This window comes from Hylobates moloch, unplaced genomic scaffold, assembly GCF_009828535.3.
Source record: "Hylobates moloch isolate HMO894 unplaced genomic scaffold, HMol_V3 SCAFFOLD_22, whole genome shotgun sequence".
NCBI classification, from domain to species: domain Eukaryota; kingdom Metazoa; phylum Chordata; class Mammalia; order Primates; family Hylobatidae; genus Hylobates; species Hylobates moloch.
The window spans coordinates 47756424-47773610 of record NW_026652297.1 but is presented as its reverse complement, the minus strand read 5'-3'; the positions used below and the strand labels follow the sequence as shown (position 1 = coordinate 47773610).

Sequence of the window (17187 nt, the reverse complement as noted above, 5' to 3'; positions counted from 1 at the left end):
CCCCATTTCTATTCCCCGACTTCCCATGTGCAACCTTCCTAATATGTTTGATACGCATCTTTTTGTTTGTATGTATTTTTAGAAAATGTTTATTGTTTTGTGTGCAAAAAAATTAATAAAAAAAAAAGAAAATGGGGCAGACTGAGGATAAATGGCTACCCATATAGAAAGAGGGGAGCAGGCATCCCTGGTTCCGTTCTCTTCCTAGCAGATACCTGGGGTACGTGAGGGACAGAAGGAATAGCGTCCTCTTCCATCCTTGCATCCCCAAGTCCTGGCAACCTTCGCAAGTGCTACCATGGGTGCCAGAACGGCTTGCATCCATGAAGCAGGGGTCTAGGGGGTGGGAATTATCTCCTCTACCCAAGTATGCCCTGTCACCCCTGCTGTCAGTAGTCTTGGAGTTCCCTAGACCTCACTTATGCTCAGGGGTTAAGGGGTTGCACGGACTCCTTCTCATAAGCCAAATGCTAAGGAAAAACTGTGGAACTGAGTCCTCCAACAAGGGAGAGAAAAGGATGTCTTGTGACACACCCAGATAACTGGTGGTTATAGTTATGTTTGCTAGGATTTGGGTACATGGTGCTTGGCTTTGGTTAGCTCCCTTGGTCTTACTTTCCCAAAAGGAAACCTCTGGATGATGGGCACCCTATTTATTCCCATCGCCTGGCAGAATTTGCAGGATAATTGCTCATAACTAGAATACTAATCCCGATTTTTTAATATTACCCATCCCTCTTGTTCTTTCTGAGCTGCAGCTGGAGATTGCTGGTTGGTTCACAAGCAGGGTTGGTCTAAAAATGTAGGCAAAAACTTAAAAACAACTGAGTTTAGAATTGAATGACGAAAGAATGTAAGTTTTGGAACATAATTTCTCTCCAGGCCTCATTTTTGTTTTAAAAAAAAAAAAAGAAATTATGATAGGACTCAGTTGTTTGCAAAATAGACTTCAGTCTTATACTTGGCCTGATTATTTACATAAAGTGCAGCAAGAATAATTATTTCTACAAAGGCCTTTTAGACTGGCTTTGATGGAACTCTGTTCCACAAGAAATCTCAGATAAGAGAAAGCCAATCCCAGCCATGAGCTGGGCTAATCCTCCCCTCTTAAGGACCCACGATACACCTTGGGTTGGGTGATCCTCTCCTCTTAAGGTCCCAAGATAAACTTGGAGCTCTGGGACCTGTTAGCAAGTGACATTCTTTACTGACCACAGGTCAGGAACCCTGTACAGGGACTGTGTAGACACGAGTATGAGGCCAATTTCCCCACTGGGCTTTTATTGGCTCTGCAATTTGAAATTGACTCTTTAAACAGAAGCATAGCCTTCCAGTCAAAGCCTCAGGAAAATAACCAGTTTTTCCAATTGCATCTTGTTAACAAAAGATAAATGGATTCCTATCGCACCGATCCAAACAACTATATTGCCCACAAGTTAAGAATACTCACAGACAGTTTCCAGATTCTAGAGGAACCAGGCCGGGTGCGGTGGCTCACAGCTAATCCCAATACTTTGGAAGGCCAAGGCGGGCAGATCACTTGAGATCAGGAGTTCAAGACCAGACTGGACAACATAGTGAAACCCCATCTCTACTAAAAATTCAAAAAGTACCTGGGCATGGTGGCCCGCGCCTGTAGTCCCAGCTACTCAGGAGGCTATGGCAGGAGAATCGCTTGAGCCAGGGAGGCGGAGGTTGCAGTGAGCCAAGATCCCTCCACTGTAGTCCAGCCTGGGCGAAAGAGTAAGACTCTGTCCACAAAAAAAAAAGGAACCAGGCAAAGAGAAACAAGCATGCTCCAAATCTTGTTCACAGGAGTATACCTCACTCAATTATTAAAGACCATAAATACTTTAAAATAAGTGTCCCTGACTCTGAAAAACAAAACAAGGATCAGCAATATTCCCAGCAAAAGTCAAAAAGGTTGCTTCAGCTTTGAGTTCAGTCCATTTAGTTCTTGTTTTGCTTGATATTCGTGAACACTTCAGCTCTTTATGAATCCTATACATTTTCCTTTATTCCAATGTGACAATCTCCAAAGTTATCAGAAACCTGTATTTGAGAGTAACTGCCAGTCTATTGCTTATTATAAACCATCTTTTGAAAATGATTAAAACAAGACAACAATTGTCTGTGAATAGCAAAATGTCCAGGTTAGTTGTAGTTAGAAACACAATTGACAAAGAAGTTTGGCTATCCCTGTGGTTTACAATAACTTAACAACCTTAATTATGGTTGATAGCATATACTTAGACATTAGAATTTTAGAAATCCCATATAATTTTGGAACATATATTAGCATTATTCACAAAAATATAACCTAAAGAAAGCTGAACATCATTTTGGCAATCCCATGTACCTAAACATGTCAAATGATCCTGTTTACCTGTTTTTTGAATATTTCAGGGGCACTCCAAACTGTCCAAAAAGCCAAACATCAGGAAAGACAATTTTGAAACTGAAGTTTGATTTTGGGAAGGCTGTTAAATATGTTCGAGGTTTAAAGCACTTGATGTTATGAAACAGAATTCCATATTACCATAAGTTATTTATTTTGCCAAAATGATGACTCAGAAATTTTAAAGAAGCAAAAATCTTTTATAACCCTTTACAAATTTTGCCAAAGAGCAGATTAGTGCCTTAATACCTTGTTGTGCTTTTATTTCAATGCTCAATTTACAGAAAAATCATGATACCCTTTTGAAATTTAGTCAGTATGTTCACATAGAGAACCCCTTTGCAAGATTAATTTCCACAATGCTTCCACCACTTGTTTGAACCTGCAACTTCATCCTATCTAATTTAAAACAATCCGTTAACCCTAGGCAAAAATTTACATTTCCATGCCTTCTTATGACCTTTTACAAAAAAACACATTTGGCTGGGCGTGGTGGCTCACGCCTGTAACCCTGAGCACTTTGGGAGGCTGAGGCAGGTGGATCATGAGGTCAGGAGTTAGGGACCAGCCTGGCCAACATGGTGAAACCCCATCTCTACTAAAAATACAAAAATTAGCCGGGCATGGTGGCGCATGCCTGTAATTCCAGCTACTTGGGAGGCTGAGGCAGGGGAATAGCTTGAACCCAGGAGGCGGAGGATTCAGTGAGCCCTGATCGCGCCACTGCACTCCAACCTGGGCGACAGAGCAAGACTCTGTTTCAAAAAAAAAATTTACTGTTCTTACACACCTCGCATACAAATCTATTTCCAGTAGTCTCAATTACATGTTAAAACAGTAACTCCTAGCAATTTTTTAATTTTAATGTAAAACGGTAAGTTGTTTTGTGTGCTAGATGCAGCCAAGGTTTGACTCCTAGCATAATTAAGGGTGTGGTTAGTTCCATATGTTCCCAGGCCTTAATAATTGTGAAGCCAGCAAGTCAAATAGTTCTCAAAACCCAAAAAGCAGTTTGTAACCTTAAAACACTTAGCAAACCCTGCATCTGGCCTGCATAATTTAGTCCGCCTATTTACATTTTGATAGCATCTGCCTTTTACCAATAATCTTTAAAGCTGTTATTTCTCAAAGATTAAAGTCACATAAACTGAAAGGTACCACAGCTTTTCTCTTTAAAAAAAATTTGATCTAAGCGCTTGTCTTTCTTTAGGCCAGATTAATTAGAGCTCTTTTTACAGACATCATACACAACATATATATATAGTTACACAGACAGGCAGAAGAAACCTCAGTCACTGAGTGGGATCCTTTAAGAGACAGGGCTAGGAAAACATGCAGCTATCAAACTAGAAAGGAACTCATTATCTAAGGCAGGATTGCTAAACAAAGCCTTACCAGGGAGTTACAGGCCATGCCCCCAGATTGTAAAACAAGATGGAGGCCTGCAGTGAAGTTACCTACAAACCAACACAGACATGCAAAGCACACCAGTGTGCAGGCCAGTAGGAGTCTCTCTGGGGACCCCTTCCCACCTGGCTCTCAGAAAGGTAAACACTAAATTCCGGTAAGAGTTGAGAGCAGGAAGGGAGGAGAACCTTAAGGGCTTCACTGGCAGTGTTTCACTGCTTAAGTTGGGTGATACGGTGCATTCTGTATTATTTTTTTACTTCTTTGGGTGTCTGAATTATTTGATAATTTTTTAAAGCTACAAGACAGTGTGATTAGTGCTATTAGGAGAAGGACAAAATGCTAAGGTGGCATTTGACAGAAGCACCCAGGCTTGTCTGGGAAGGCTTCCAGGAGGACTGTCATTTAAGTTGAGCCCTGAGAGATGTCAGCCAGGAGAAAGCAGTAAGAGTGGTCTCAGAAGGAACAAACAGCCTTTCCAACGGCGCAGAAAAAGTGTCACTTTGTGAAGGAACTGAAAGAAACCTGGGGCGACTGGAGCAGGGTTCTCTAAGGGGAGAGGGGAGACAGGAGGTGAACTACATAGCAGAGTTGAGTACAGGCTTCTTCCTAAGTACAGCAGAAGCTGTTGGTGAGTTTGAAGGTGGAGAATAACTCAGGAAAGTAATGGTCATGAGCTATCTCATAAACTCAAATTCAGTCAAATGATTTTTCTCAAAGAAAGCCCCTACGCCAGAATGTCAGGACATTCAGGTACTCCCTCTTTCCTCTTTGCCCCCTGCCCCATCGCTCGAAATCCCAGGAGCTGAAGGACGCTGGCATTGGAGCGGTCTGGCCAGGCCATGGCTAACTAGTCATCTTCTGCCTAACACACAGCAGCGGCCCTCTCTAGCCCAGCCCTGGCTTAAAGCACAGAAGTCACTGGGTGAATGTGCCCTTCTCTTTTCGCTTGGAGGACAGCTTTGTCACACCCTCCATGTCCAGGAGAGTCTGGAGTTCCTGTCTTAGGGCTGTGCATAGCTGTTCCTGTACCTAGAAGACCCTTCCTTACCCAGACACCTCATGGCTCCTCCCTCACTTCATTCAGCTCTCAGGCCAACTGCTGCCTCATTTAAGGAGGCTTTCCATAAAAACCCTATCTAAAGCTAAAAGGTGCCGGAGCCTGGATCCTGCTTTTCTTCATTACACTAATCTCTACCTGACATTACATGTATTTGTCTGCCCCACTTGCCCTAGAATGTAACCTCTATGAAGGCAAGGAGTTTGTCCTGCGGGCAAGAACCTTCTCATTAGACTGTAATACATTAACAAACAGCTCCAAAACCTCATGGCTTACCCCAACAACAATCCCCTTCTTGTTCACACTGATGCCCAACGCTTCATCACAGCAGAAGCGGCAGTGGGAGGACAATGTAGCAAATGCTACACTGGCTCTTCAAGCGCCTACCTAGAAGAGATGTCTATGACTTCCTTCATGTTTCTCTGGCCAGAGCAAGTCATATGGCCCCATGTGATCAACAGATTCAACACCTGTTCAACTCTCAGCAACTAGAAAAAGAGGGAACTTCCTTAGTATGATAAAGGCATCTCCAAAAAACCTAACCTGACACTTGCAAAGACCGAATGCTTCCCCCTGTGGATCAAGAACAAGGCAAGGATACACAATAAGGCAAAGAAATAAAAAGCAAACAAACTGGCTCCATTCAAAGATAGCCTGATTGTACATGTGGAATATCTTAAGGATTATCTACCCATCAAAAAGCTACTAGAACTCATGAGTTTGGCAAGGTCACAGAATTCAAAGTCAGTATACAAAAATCAATTGTATTTTTATTTTCTGGATATAAACAACTGGATGTTGGCACTGAAAAAACTGGAATTTACAATTGAATTTTTTTTCTTTTACAATGGAATTTTTTTTTTTTTTTTTGAGACAGAGTTTTGCTCTTGTCGCCCAGGTTGGAGTGCAATGGGACAATCTCGACTCACTGCAACCTCCGCCTCCTGAGTTCAAACGATTCTCCTGCCTCAGACTCCCGAGTACCTGGGACTACAGATGTGCGCCACTATGCCCGGCTAATTTTTTTGTATTTTTAGTAGAGATGGGGTTTCGCTATTTTGGCCAGCCTAGTCTCGAACTCCTGACCTCGTGATCTGCCTGCCTCAGCCTCCTAAAGTGGGAATTTGTTAAATTTAACAAAACAGGTACAAGACAAGAACACTGAAAACTACAAAAAATTTAACAAAATTAAAGAAGACCTAAAAAGTTGGAGAGATATACTGTGTTCATAGATTGGAAGAATCATTACTGTTAAGATGCCAGTTCTCCCCAAATTGATCTATAAGTTCAATACAATCCCAGTCAAAATTCCAGGAGTTTTGTTGTTGTTGTTGTTGTTAAAATTATCAAGTTGATTCTAAAAATGTATGTGGAAATGCAAAGGACCTAAAATGGCCAAAACAATTGTGAAAAATAACAAAGTTGCAGGTCTTACAACTACCTGATGTTAAGATTTACTAAAAAAGGATAGGTGCCAGGCGCGGTGGCTCATGCCTCTAATCCCAGCACTTTGGGAGGCCGAGGCAGGCAGATCACAAGGTGAGGAGTTCGAGACCAGCCAGACCAACACGGTAAAACCCCACCTCTACTAAAAATACAAAAATTAGCTGGGCATGGTGGCGCATGCCTGTAATCCCAGCTACTCAGGAGGCTGAGGCAGGAGAATCGTTTGAACTCAGGAGGCGGAGGTTGCAGTGAGTCAAGATTGTCCCATCACTTGAACCCAGGAGGCGGAGGTTGCAGTGAGCCGAGATCACACCACTACACTCCAGCCTGGGCAACAGAGCAAGACTCTGTCTCAAAAAAAAACAAAAAGGGACAGGATAAAGAGCCTAGAAATAAACCCACACATTGGTTTTTCACCAAGCTGCCAAAGGAATTTAATGAAGGAAAGGATAATCTTGTCAATAAATAATGCTGGAACAATTGGATATCCACATGGAAAGAAACCTTGATTCTAACCGCTACTTGGGAGGCTGAGGTGGAAGGATCACTTGAGCCTAGGAAATTGAGGCTGCAGTGAGCTATGATTGTGCCACTGCACTCAAGCCTGTGCAATAGAGAGAGGCCCTCAAAAAAAAAACAACAAAAACAAAAAAACCCTGCATTGAGACACTAATCACACCCACTAAAACAGCTAAAATTTAATGGGCTGAAATAAATAACAAGTGTTGGCAAAGATGTGGATCAAATGGAACTCATACATCAGTAGTGGGAAAATAAAATGGTACAACTACTTTGGTAAACAGTTGGAAGTATATGATATTAAACATATACTGACATATGACCATCTAACCAATCAGGCATTTGCTCAAGACAAATGAAAACATATGCCTACACAAAGACTTATATTTTAAGGTTAACAGCAGTTTTATTCATAATAACCCAAAACTGGAAACAATGCAATATCCATCAGCAGGTAAACGAAGAGTGTGGTACATACATACAATGGAATAACTATGCACCAATAGATATAACCTACTGATACATGCAACAACATAGATGAACCTCAAAAACATTATACTGAACAAAAGCAGAGAGACACAAAAAATATATACTACACTATATTACTATATTCTATGGTTTGAATATTTGTGTCCCTCCAAAATTCATGTTGAAACTTAATCTGCAATGCAATAGTATTAAGAGGTGGGGTCTTTGGAGGTGATTAGGTCATGAGAGCTCTTCCCTGGTGAATGAGCTTAAGCCCTTTATGAGAGGGGCTGCACACAGCATTTGCCCCCACTTTTTTTTTTTTTTTTTTTTTGCCCATCTGCCCCTTCTACCATGTGAGGACAGTGTTCAAAGCACCATCTTCAAATTAGAAACTGGGCCCTCAGACACCAAACCTGCTAGTGCCTTGATCATAAACTTTTCAGCATCCAGAACCATGAGAAATAAATTCCTATAATTTACAAATTACCCAGTCTCAGGTATTTTGTTATAGCACCACAAATAGACACTGTATGATTCCATTACTGGAACTCTAGAAAAGAAATTCTAAATTTTCTAAAAAGATAGGAAAGAGTCATTGCTTGGAGCCAGCAGAGGGGAAAGGATTGATTGGGATGGGACACATAGGAAATTGCCAGTGTGACAGAAATGTTTTGTCTCTTTATCTATGAGGATAGTGACGCAAGTACATAAATGTATTAAAACTCATTGAAATATACACTTAAGGCCGGGCACCGTGGCTCACGCCTGTAATCCCAGCACTTTGGGAGGCCGAGGCAGGCGGATCACGAGGTCAGGAGATCGAGACCACCCTGGCTAACACAGTGAAACCCCGTCTCTACTAAAAATACAAAAAATTAGCCAGGCGTGGTGGTGGGCGCCTGTAGTTCCAGCTACTCAGGAGGCTGAGGCAGGAGAATGGCGTGAACCCGGGAGGCAGAGCTTGCAGTGAGCTGAGATCGGGCCAGTGCACTCTAGCCTGGGCGACACAGTGAGACTCCATCTCAAAAAAATATATATATATATACACTTAAAACTGTTGCGTTTTATTATATAAAACAATGAGTCAATAAGCTGAGTTTTTAAAAACTCAATAATATTTCTTCCTGGAGTCAAGAATGACTCTGAGGTTTCTGGCTTGGGAAATCAGATGTATGCTGTGCCACCTACAGATAAGGAAACACAGAAGCAGATTTTGAAGAAAGAAAAGTTATCTGGGAAATCTTGAGCTTGAGATGTTCTTTAGAAAAATGTTCACTCAAATCTCTTCTCCATTTATTAATTGGACTGTTTGGTTTTTATATTGAATTACAGGAGTTCTACATGTACACTGGATATCAATTCCTTATTAGATATATGACCTGCAAATAAAATAGATGTAAAGGTTGGGAGAAATAGGAATTTGGGGAAAATCAGCACATATATGGCAAGTGAAGTCACGGCAGAGAATGAGATCACCCAGGTAATGTGTGTAAGGCTGAGAACTGAACCTTCAGGAGCACCAGGAATGGACAGAGACTGAGAAGAAGCCACAGTGACAGGAGGAAAACTAGGAGAGTATGATGTCACAGAAGCCAAGGCTTGTATATTACAAGAAGGAAACAACAAAAGATTATCCACTCAACTAAGCTACCCAGTCCTTAGTAACTCAGTGACAGCAGTTTCAGGGCAGTGGTAGTGGCAAAGGTCCAACTGCCGTGGTTAGAGGAGTCAAGGGAATATAAAGAAGTGTAGGCATTTCAACAAATAGTGCTGGGATACCTGGACAGCCAAATGCAAAAGAATGATGTTTGACATGACTTTACATCATATACAAAAATTAAGTCAAAGATCTTAATGGCTCAAAGACCTTAATGTAATAGCAAAAACTATAAAATTCTTACAAGAAAACATAGGAGTAAATCTTCACGACCTTGGATTTGGCAGTGGATTCTTAGATGCAACACCAAAAGCATGAGCAACCAAAGAAAAATGTAGATACATTTGACTTCATAAAAATTTAAAACTTTGTGTATTAAAAGATACTACCAAGAAAGTGAAGACAACCCACCCGGGAGAAAATATCTGCAAATCATATATCTAATAAGGGACTAGTATAAGGAATACAAAAAGAACTCCTACAACTCAACAACAAAAAAAACCCTGATTTTTAAATGGACAAATTAAAAAATTGGCAAAAAATCTGAATAGACATTTCTCCCAGGAAGATATACAAATAGCCAATAAGCATATGAAAAGGTACAACATCATTAGTCATCAGGAAAATGCACATCAAAACCACAGTGAGTCCTGTGTTCATGTACTGGAAGACTTAATAGTGGTAAGATGTCAATACTACCCAAAGCACTCTAATGATTCAATGCAGTATCTATCAGACTCCTGATGGCAGAATTCCAGAAATAGAAAAATCCATCTAAAATGCATATGGGATCATAAGTGACTCAACAGCCAAAATAATCTTGAAAAAGAAAAAGTTGGAAGTCTCACACTTCTGAATTTCAAAAAATACTACAAAACTATGGTAATCAAAAAACCATGAACCTGGCACTCAACTCCTCCACAACAAAGGACCAAAACAAGTAGGTAACCACGTGTCAGGTAGAGCACCAAAGACAGAACACTATTCAACAGGGAAGTGACAGGGAACCTCTGAGGCACAAAAGGAGCAGTTAAATAAAGCAGCCAGTGTGTCTTGGACTGGCCCAGAGGCAGGAGGGGAATCCCATTTCTGGGAAAAGAAAAGTCAAAGAACTGCAGTGGTCCACATTTGCAGCACAGATGCTGGCACCCACAGGGGATGCCGTCAGCCTTTACAGGCCCTGAGCCCAGTACACAGAGCTGCCTGGAATCCATGAAAATGCATTCTTCCAGAAAGGGAATTCCACTGGATCCTACTCACATCCCAAGAAACATGCTGCTGTGGCACAGCACCATTTTAAGAACCTAGCCCCCGCCAGATTATATCCTGCCTTGGGGTCCAATAAGCCCCTGCAGTCCACATCCCTGGGCCCCCAAGAACATCCTTTCCACATCCATCCAGAAGGTTGCCATATCACAATCACCCAGCAGTGCAGCCAGGTCCCCAGTACTCTGACCCATGAAGTGTCTTATATCCCAGGGAACAGGCAGTGTAGCACACCAGGGAGGCTACCTCAGGAAAAAGGGAGCTGAAGCTCCCAGAACCTGGGAGCCATCTTCCCAACACCAATGCCACCAACAGAACCTTGCCCCTCTCAGCAGGACAACAGCACGCCTGTGTGCACCTTCAGGAGGCCTGAGGACCAGTGTGTCCATATGTGTTATCCAAGAACCTAAAGACAGGCCTGCTCCACCCACTGTCACCAGTGTTCTCTGGTGCCATCTTTCCCTCATGCCACTACTGGTGCCTATATGCTCTGTAGGGGGGCCTGAGGACTGGCCCACCCCATCCAACACCACTGGTGCCTATGCACACAATCCCAAGGCCTGAACAGGCCTGCCCCACCAGTGCCCACCCAAGTGCATCACCTAGGGGGCTAGAAACTGTCCCATTCATCCTGCCACAGCTACTGCCAACAGCTATGATTGCCACCTGACAGTCCAGTGTCTAGCCCACTGCTGCTACTGCCACTGCCAGCACCAAAAATGCTGCCTGGGGGCTCGAGGACCAGCCCACCTGGGCCCCCCACTACCAGCACTTACACCAGCTGGGGTCCTGAGGACTAGCATGCCCAGCCCATTGCCACCACAGCTAAAGCCTGCCCATGCCACCAGAAGGCCCAGGGACTGGCCCCTCTGGCATCCCTTTCCCCAGAAAAGCCTCACAACAGCCTCAACTAACAATGGCAACTTAAGCCACTGAGGACTCACAGTGACATGGTTACATGACACCAGTGACATTGGTTACAGCTGAAGAAATCATTGAGCCTATACTCCTGTGCTCACCAGAATCAAAGCCAAAACATCCTAATCACAACCAAAACTACAGATACGCCTACAAAAAAGTCTTTCCTTATGAAAACCAATCCATAAAATTGGAAGAAGCAACTATTCCACTAGCTGAATAGGTATCAATGTAAGGACACAAGAAACATGAAAAAGCAAGGAAACTTGATACCTCCAAAGAGACACAATAATTCTCCAGTAACAGATTCAAAAGAAAAGGAAATCTATAAAAATGCCAGAAAAGGAATTCAAAATAATGATTTTAGGGAAACTCAGCCAGTTGCAAGAGAACACAGATAATACAAAGAAATTAGGAAAACAATTCATGATCTGAATAAGACAGTCAGTATAGACAGATATAGAAAAATAACCAAACAAATCCTGGAACTGAAAAATTTCAATGAATAAAATTTTAAAATGCAACTGAGAGCTTCAAAAGTAGACTAGATAAAGCAAAACAAAGATTTTCTGAACTTGAAGACTGGTCTTTTGAAATAACCCAGTCAGACCAAACAAATATTTAAATTCTGAGTGTTTCAGGAAAGAGAAGGGAAGAGGCACAGAAAACCTATTTAGCAAAATAATAGTCAAACATTTCTTAAGTCTTGCAAGAGATACAGACATCCAGATACAGGATGTTCAGTAATCCCAAAAAAGATTCAAACCAAAAAGTTCTTCTGCAAGGCATATTACAATCGAATTGTCAAAAGTCAAAGACAGAATTCTAAAAACAGCAAAAGGAAAGCATCAAGTCACTTATAAGAGAATTTCCTGTTAAAAAAAAAAAAAAAAACAGGTCAGGAGAGAATGGGATAATATATTTTACAGTGCTGAAATAAAAAAAACTGCCGGCCAAGAATATTAAACTAAGTAAAGCTATCCTTCAAAATTGAAGGACAAATAAAGTCTTTCCCAGACAAGTAAAAACTGAGAGAAGGAGGTCCCCAGGCCCTCAGAGGAGCCTCATAGTGTGGCATTATACAGGTCCTATGAGGGAGCACCATCAAGGGTCCCTCAGGCATCCCAGGACAACTAGCGATTGCACCCAAGGCAGGAGGAGCGACAGGAGGGCTGCCAAGGTCCAGTTGGAGGTTCAGGTCATGGCCACCCAGGAAATGGAACATGGAGAAAAGGATCCAGAAACTGATGAGCACAGGGAAAGAAAACCTTTTGCAGAAACAGATGAGGAAGACAAGGGGGTTGATGTAGAGAAGCTACAAGTAATTGCAGCTGCCATTAAACAGGGGCTTGCTGCAAAAAGAAAAAGGCTTCAAAAGTATACAAAAGCTTGCATCAACACCGAGAACATAACTGAACGTTATTTTTAGGACACAAAAGGCAGAAACGGAATTATAGATATCCTATGCAGTCGCTGACTGCTTCAAGAATACAACATAGACATGCAGAAGACTGAGGAGAGGAAGAAAAACTAATTAAAATATTTCAAGAGCAACCAAAGAGGTGGCAATAAGTTAGCATTGTTAGGAGACAGCAAATGAAAGAGATTAAGCTGCTACATGAGCAATTCATGAAGAGTATCATGAAAGAACTCTTTTCAGTGAAGAAAGTCAACTTAAATTGCCAAGTTCCAAGATAAAATTGTGTCAGAGACACTGCAGCAAGAGTTGGCACTAATTCATAACTTGAGCTACACTAAACCACATGACAGTATTTTGATATTCTTGTATAAATCAGTTTATTTCCTCTATCATTAGTCCGTTAAATGCCAGACCTCATTTCTGTGGTCTGTTGAATGAATCCTAGACAGTTCTGTGAGAAAGCAGCAATTGCACAGCTATATACATGGTCAGTTAAATTTTAACATTAATGATAATTTAGTTTAAAAAAAAAAAAATACTGGCCAGGCGCAGTAGCTCACACCTGTAATCCCAGCACTTTGGGAGGCTGAGGCGGGTGGATCACGAGGTCTGAGGCAGGCAGATCACAAGGTCAGGAAATCGAGACCATCCTGGCTAACATGGTGAAACCCCATCTCTACTAAAGATACAAAAAATTAGCCGGGTGTGGTGGCAAGCATCTGTGGTCCCAGCTATTTGGGAGGCTGAGACAGGAGAATGGCATGAACCTGGGAGGCAGAGCTTGCAGTGAGCAGAGGTCGTGCCACTGCATTCCAGCCTGGGTGACAGAGTAAGACTCCATCTCAAAAAAAAAAAACAAAAACAAAAACAAAAAAAAAACAAACAGGGAAATCATCACAACTAGATCAGCCCCACAAGAAATGCTTAAAGGAATCCTACATCTGGAAGAGAAAGACAGCCATACTGAGGCAGGAAATTAAAGAAAGAAAAATAAAATTAAAAGAAGTAAAACAAGCTTTCTATATCAGGGTGACTCATCCCAAAGGCAGTAACAGGCAAAGCCTGGACCCAGGCAAAGTCTCAGTAACATTATCAAATAAGCAAAGGCTCAAAAGAATGTGCTCTGGAGACTCTCCCAGCACTCCCTCAACATAGGGAGAAGAAAACAAATTTTCCTTTCCCCTATGAGTAAACTTATGAGTTTATAGATTCCTGTTTTCTGTAGCCAGTAACTTCAAGTACTCTGTTGTATCTAAGCAGCACAGAGAAGGTTGTAAGACATGCCTGAGCAGGCCTGGGCTGCAGCAGTCTAGGTGCCATAGCGAACATTACGAGATAAGCCCATGCAAGGCTCTTTTGAGCAAGCCTAGATAACAGCCATCTGAGCTGCACAGCAAGGGTCACGTGTAATCCTGGGTCATGAACCTGTCAAAGTTTGATTAGCTGCCTTTGTTCTGCCTCTGTATCTTTGCTTCACGCCACTGTAAGCTTGTTTCAAGCTAGCCCACCCCCTTTTAGAAGTGTGTATAAAAGTCAAGTGCTGTCTTTGTCTAGGCCCAGTTTTTGGATGTTAATCAGCTGGGTCTGAGTGCATTCAATAAAAATCCTCTTGTCTCACCCCATGGTCTCTCCAGTCCTCCTTCATTCCCACATTAATACCACCCTGAACGTGCCCAATCTCATCTGATCTTCAAATAGACAGGATGGTATCTACCATTATGAAAACACAAAGGCTTAAAACTCACTAGTAGAGCAGAAACACAAATGAGAAAAAGAAATCAAACATTATGACTATTAAAAAAACCACCAAATTGTAAAGTAAACAATACAAAAGAAGATAGGTGAAAGCCCATCTCTACTAAAAATACAAAAATTAGCTGGGCTTGGTGGTGGGCACCTGTAATGCCAGGTACTTGGGAGGTTGAGGCAGGAGAATTGCTTGAACTTGGGAGGCAGAAGTTGCAGTGAGCCGAGATCCTGCCACTGCACTCCAGCCTGGGAGACATAGCAACACTCTGTCTCAAAATAAAAAATAAAAATAAATAAAAAAGATAGGAAAAAATATACAAGACAATCAGAAAACAATTAAAAGCACAGGACTAAGTCCTCATCTATCAATAAAAACCCTGAATGTAAATAATTTAAATTCTCCAATTAAAATACATAGACTGGCTGAATGGATTTTAAAAAAACAAGATTCAACTATATGTTACCTATAACAAACTCACTTCACATGTAAAAACACATATAGACTGAAAGTGAACAGATGGAAAAAAATATTCCATGCAAATTGAAACCAAAAATGTGCAGGAGTACATAATGATAAAGGGATCAATTCAGCAAAAGGATGTAACAATTTTAAATATATATGCACCCAATACCAAAGCACTCACATGTATAAACAAACACTATTAGAGCTAAATAGAGAGGCAGATCCTAATACAAAAAAAAAGCAGGGGATTTTAATGCCTCACTTTCAGTACTGGGCAGATCATCTAGACAGAAACATCAGACTTAATCTGCATTACAGACCAAATGGACCTAACAGACATTTACAGACCCTTTCTTCCAACAGCTGCAGAATATACATTCTTCTCATCAGCACATGGACCATTCTCCAGCACAGACCATATGTTAGACCACAAAACAAGTCTCAATCAATTTTTGGAAATCTAAATCATATCAAATACCTTCTCAGACCACAATGGAAGAAAAGTAGAAATCAATAACGAGAAACTTTGGAAACTACAAATCCATAGAAATCTAACAACTGGCCAGGCGTAGTGGCCCACGCCTGTAATCCCAACACTTTGGGAGGCCGAGGAAGTCAGGAGTTCGGGACCAGCCTGGCCAACATGGTGAAACCCCACCTCCACTAAAAATACAAAAATTAGCCAGGCGTGGTGGTGTGCCTGTAATCCCAGCTGCTCAGGAGGCTGAGGTGGGAGAACTGCTTGAACCTGGGAGACAGAGGCTGCAGTGAGCCGAGATCACGTCACTGCACTCCAGCCTCGGCAACAGAGCAAGACCCCATCTCAAAAAAAAAAAAAAAATCTAACAACCAATGTGGAATACATGCAAACATACATGTGCATGTGGACAACGAACCACATGGCTAAGCCATAAAACAAAAAAACAATAAAACACGAAACTGGGGCAAAAAACTCCACCATCAAAGTAGGATGCTGTAACTTCCATTCAGCCCTTCAATCCCACCTTCATTGGCTGGACTGGTTTTCACAGCATCTCTCTTGCCTGAGACATCACAGCATCTCTAAGTATATCCAAGACCTTCCAGTAGGTCTCCAGAACATCCTGGGCAGTGGGTCTTTCTGAGGGAGTCTGGCTCTTGCATGCTTTGTGAATATCAAACAAATGGAATCGGACCATATCACTCCCTTCAATGTGCCCCAGAAGGAAACTGGAGATGTCTGGGATCTTCCAAATGTCAATCTTCTCGTCATATGAGGGCATGAGATCATCGCGGAAAGGCACGTCCTCTCCATAGGGCCACAGTTGCTCTGGAGCCACAAAATCCCCATGCAGCTCCCTGTGGCCGCACTTCACCAGCGTCCCGGAGCTGTGGTTTACCAGGGGTAAGGCGTCCAAGTCATTTGCCAAAATGCTGAAGTTGTTTGTTAGCAGATACTGGGACAGTGTCTTCAGCAGGTCGTTGGAGTCACACATGACCCGCGTGCCCACGGGGCTGTGGTGCAGGTAATTAATGATGCTGACATAGTCCATGGCCAGCTCCAGCCTGTGCTGCCACGTGTTCACATTTTGGTACTTTGAAAGGTTTAGTGTTTCTTCCAGGTTACTCAAGGAACCCAGAGGGTGATATTCAGTAAGAATAGTGTTGTCAACCTCACAATAGCCAAGCAGCGTGACAACATGTGTGCCTTGTAGAGATTTCAGCATCTGCAGTCCATGGAGGAAATCATCTTTCATCTCCAGGCTGGTGAGCCGTGAGAGAGCAACTTTGTGCTCCTTCCACTCAGACAGAAAGACCTGCAACAAAGCCATAGAGAACATCAGGCCTGAACTCTCATCTAATTTAGTGACCAAAGAACAACAAATATCTTTTAAGTGGCAGGTGTTCTGCAGAAGATACATAAATTAACAAGGTGCAGACCCCATCGCAGAGTTGCTCTCCATCTAGTTATGAAGACAGACTGATGAGCAAACACAGCATTCAGCAAGGCAAGTGCCACATTAGTGGGTGGAACCTCAGGGCAGGAAGCGATTGCCTCTGGGCAGGACACTGAGAGATGCTGCAGAGGGTGCTGGAAGACTTCGGGAAGCTGGTCTCACAGAATGAGGGGGACCTGCAGATTCAATGTGGGGCAGGGGAGTGCTTGCTCAGGAGGGAAGACTCCATATAACTTCATGGCAGGGAAGAGTGGCAAGTAGACTGCCAGTTCCAATGGACCACCGCACAGTGGGTGGGGAAGAAGAGGAGGCGGGGGAGTGGACTGGAAAAGTGGGTAAGTGTGGAGACCCCAAAAAGCCTACATGAGGGCGTAGAGCCCTGCCCATCACATGTAACAATGTTACTCATTAATTTTAAAAGGTGGCATAGTAAATCATAAATAGGAATATTTATATGTAAGGAAAACATTTTTACA

The 17187-nt window shown here is 42.4% G+C and overlaps 2 protein-coding genes across 6 annotated transcripts in view; both read right to left on the bottom strand.

Moving 5' to 3' along the window:
• The window catches only part of HGSNAT (heparan-alpha-glucosaminide N-acetyltransferase), a 79593-nt gene extending 63703 nt beyond the window's left edge, over positions 1-15890 (bottom strand). The window contains exon 1 of one of the 2 annotated variants that reach the window (XM_032144457.2): positions 15779-15890. In XM_032144457.2, the coding sequence (XP_032000348.1) occupies positions 15779-15784 (6 nt within the window). In that variant the 5' untranslated portion in view covers positions 15785-15890. Of the gene's footprint in view, positions 1-1613; positions 1694-15778 lie in introns of those variants that run through there. The other variant, XM_058433759.1, reaches the window with a different exon arrangement.
• Positions 2637-17187, bottom strand: part of POMK (protein O-mannose kinase) — a 50920-nt gene continuing 36369 nt past the window's right edge. For 2 of the 4 annotated variants that reach the window (XM_032144460.2, XM_032144463.2), the window contains one exon: positions 2637-16570. In XM_032144460.2, the coding sequence (XP_032000351.1) occupies positions 15800-16570 (771 nt within the window). In that variant the 3' untranslated portion in view covers positions 2637-15799. The remainder of the gene's footprint in view (positions 16571-17187) is intronic. The other 2 variants (XM_058433762.1, XM_058433763.1) reach the window with 2 other exon arrangements.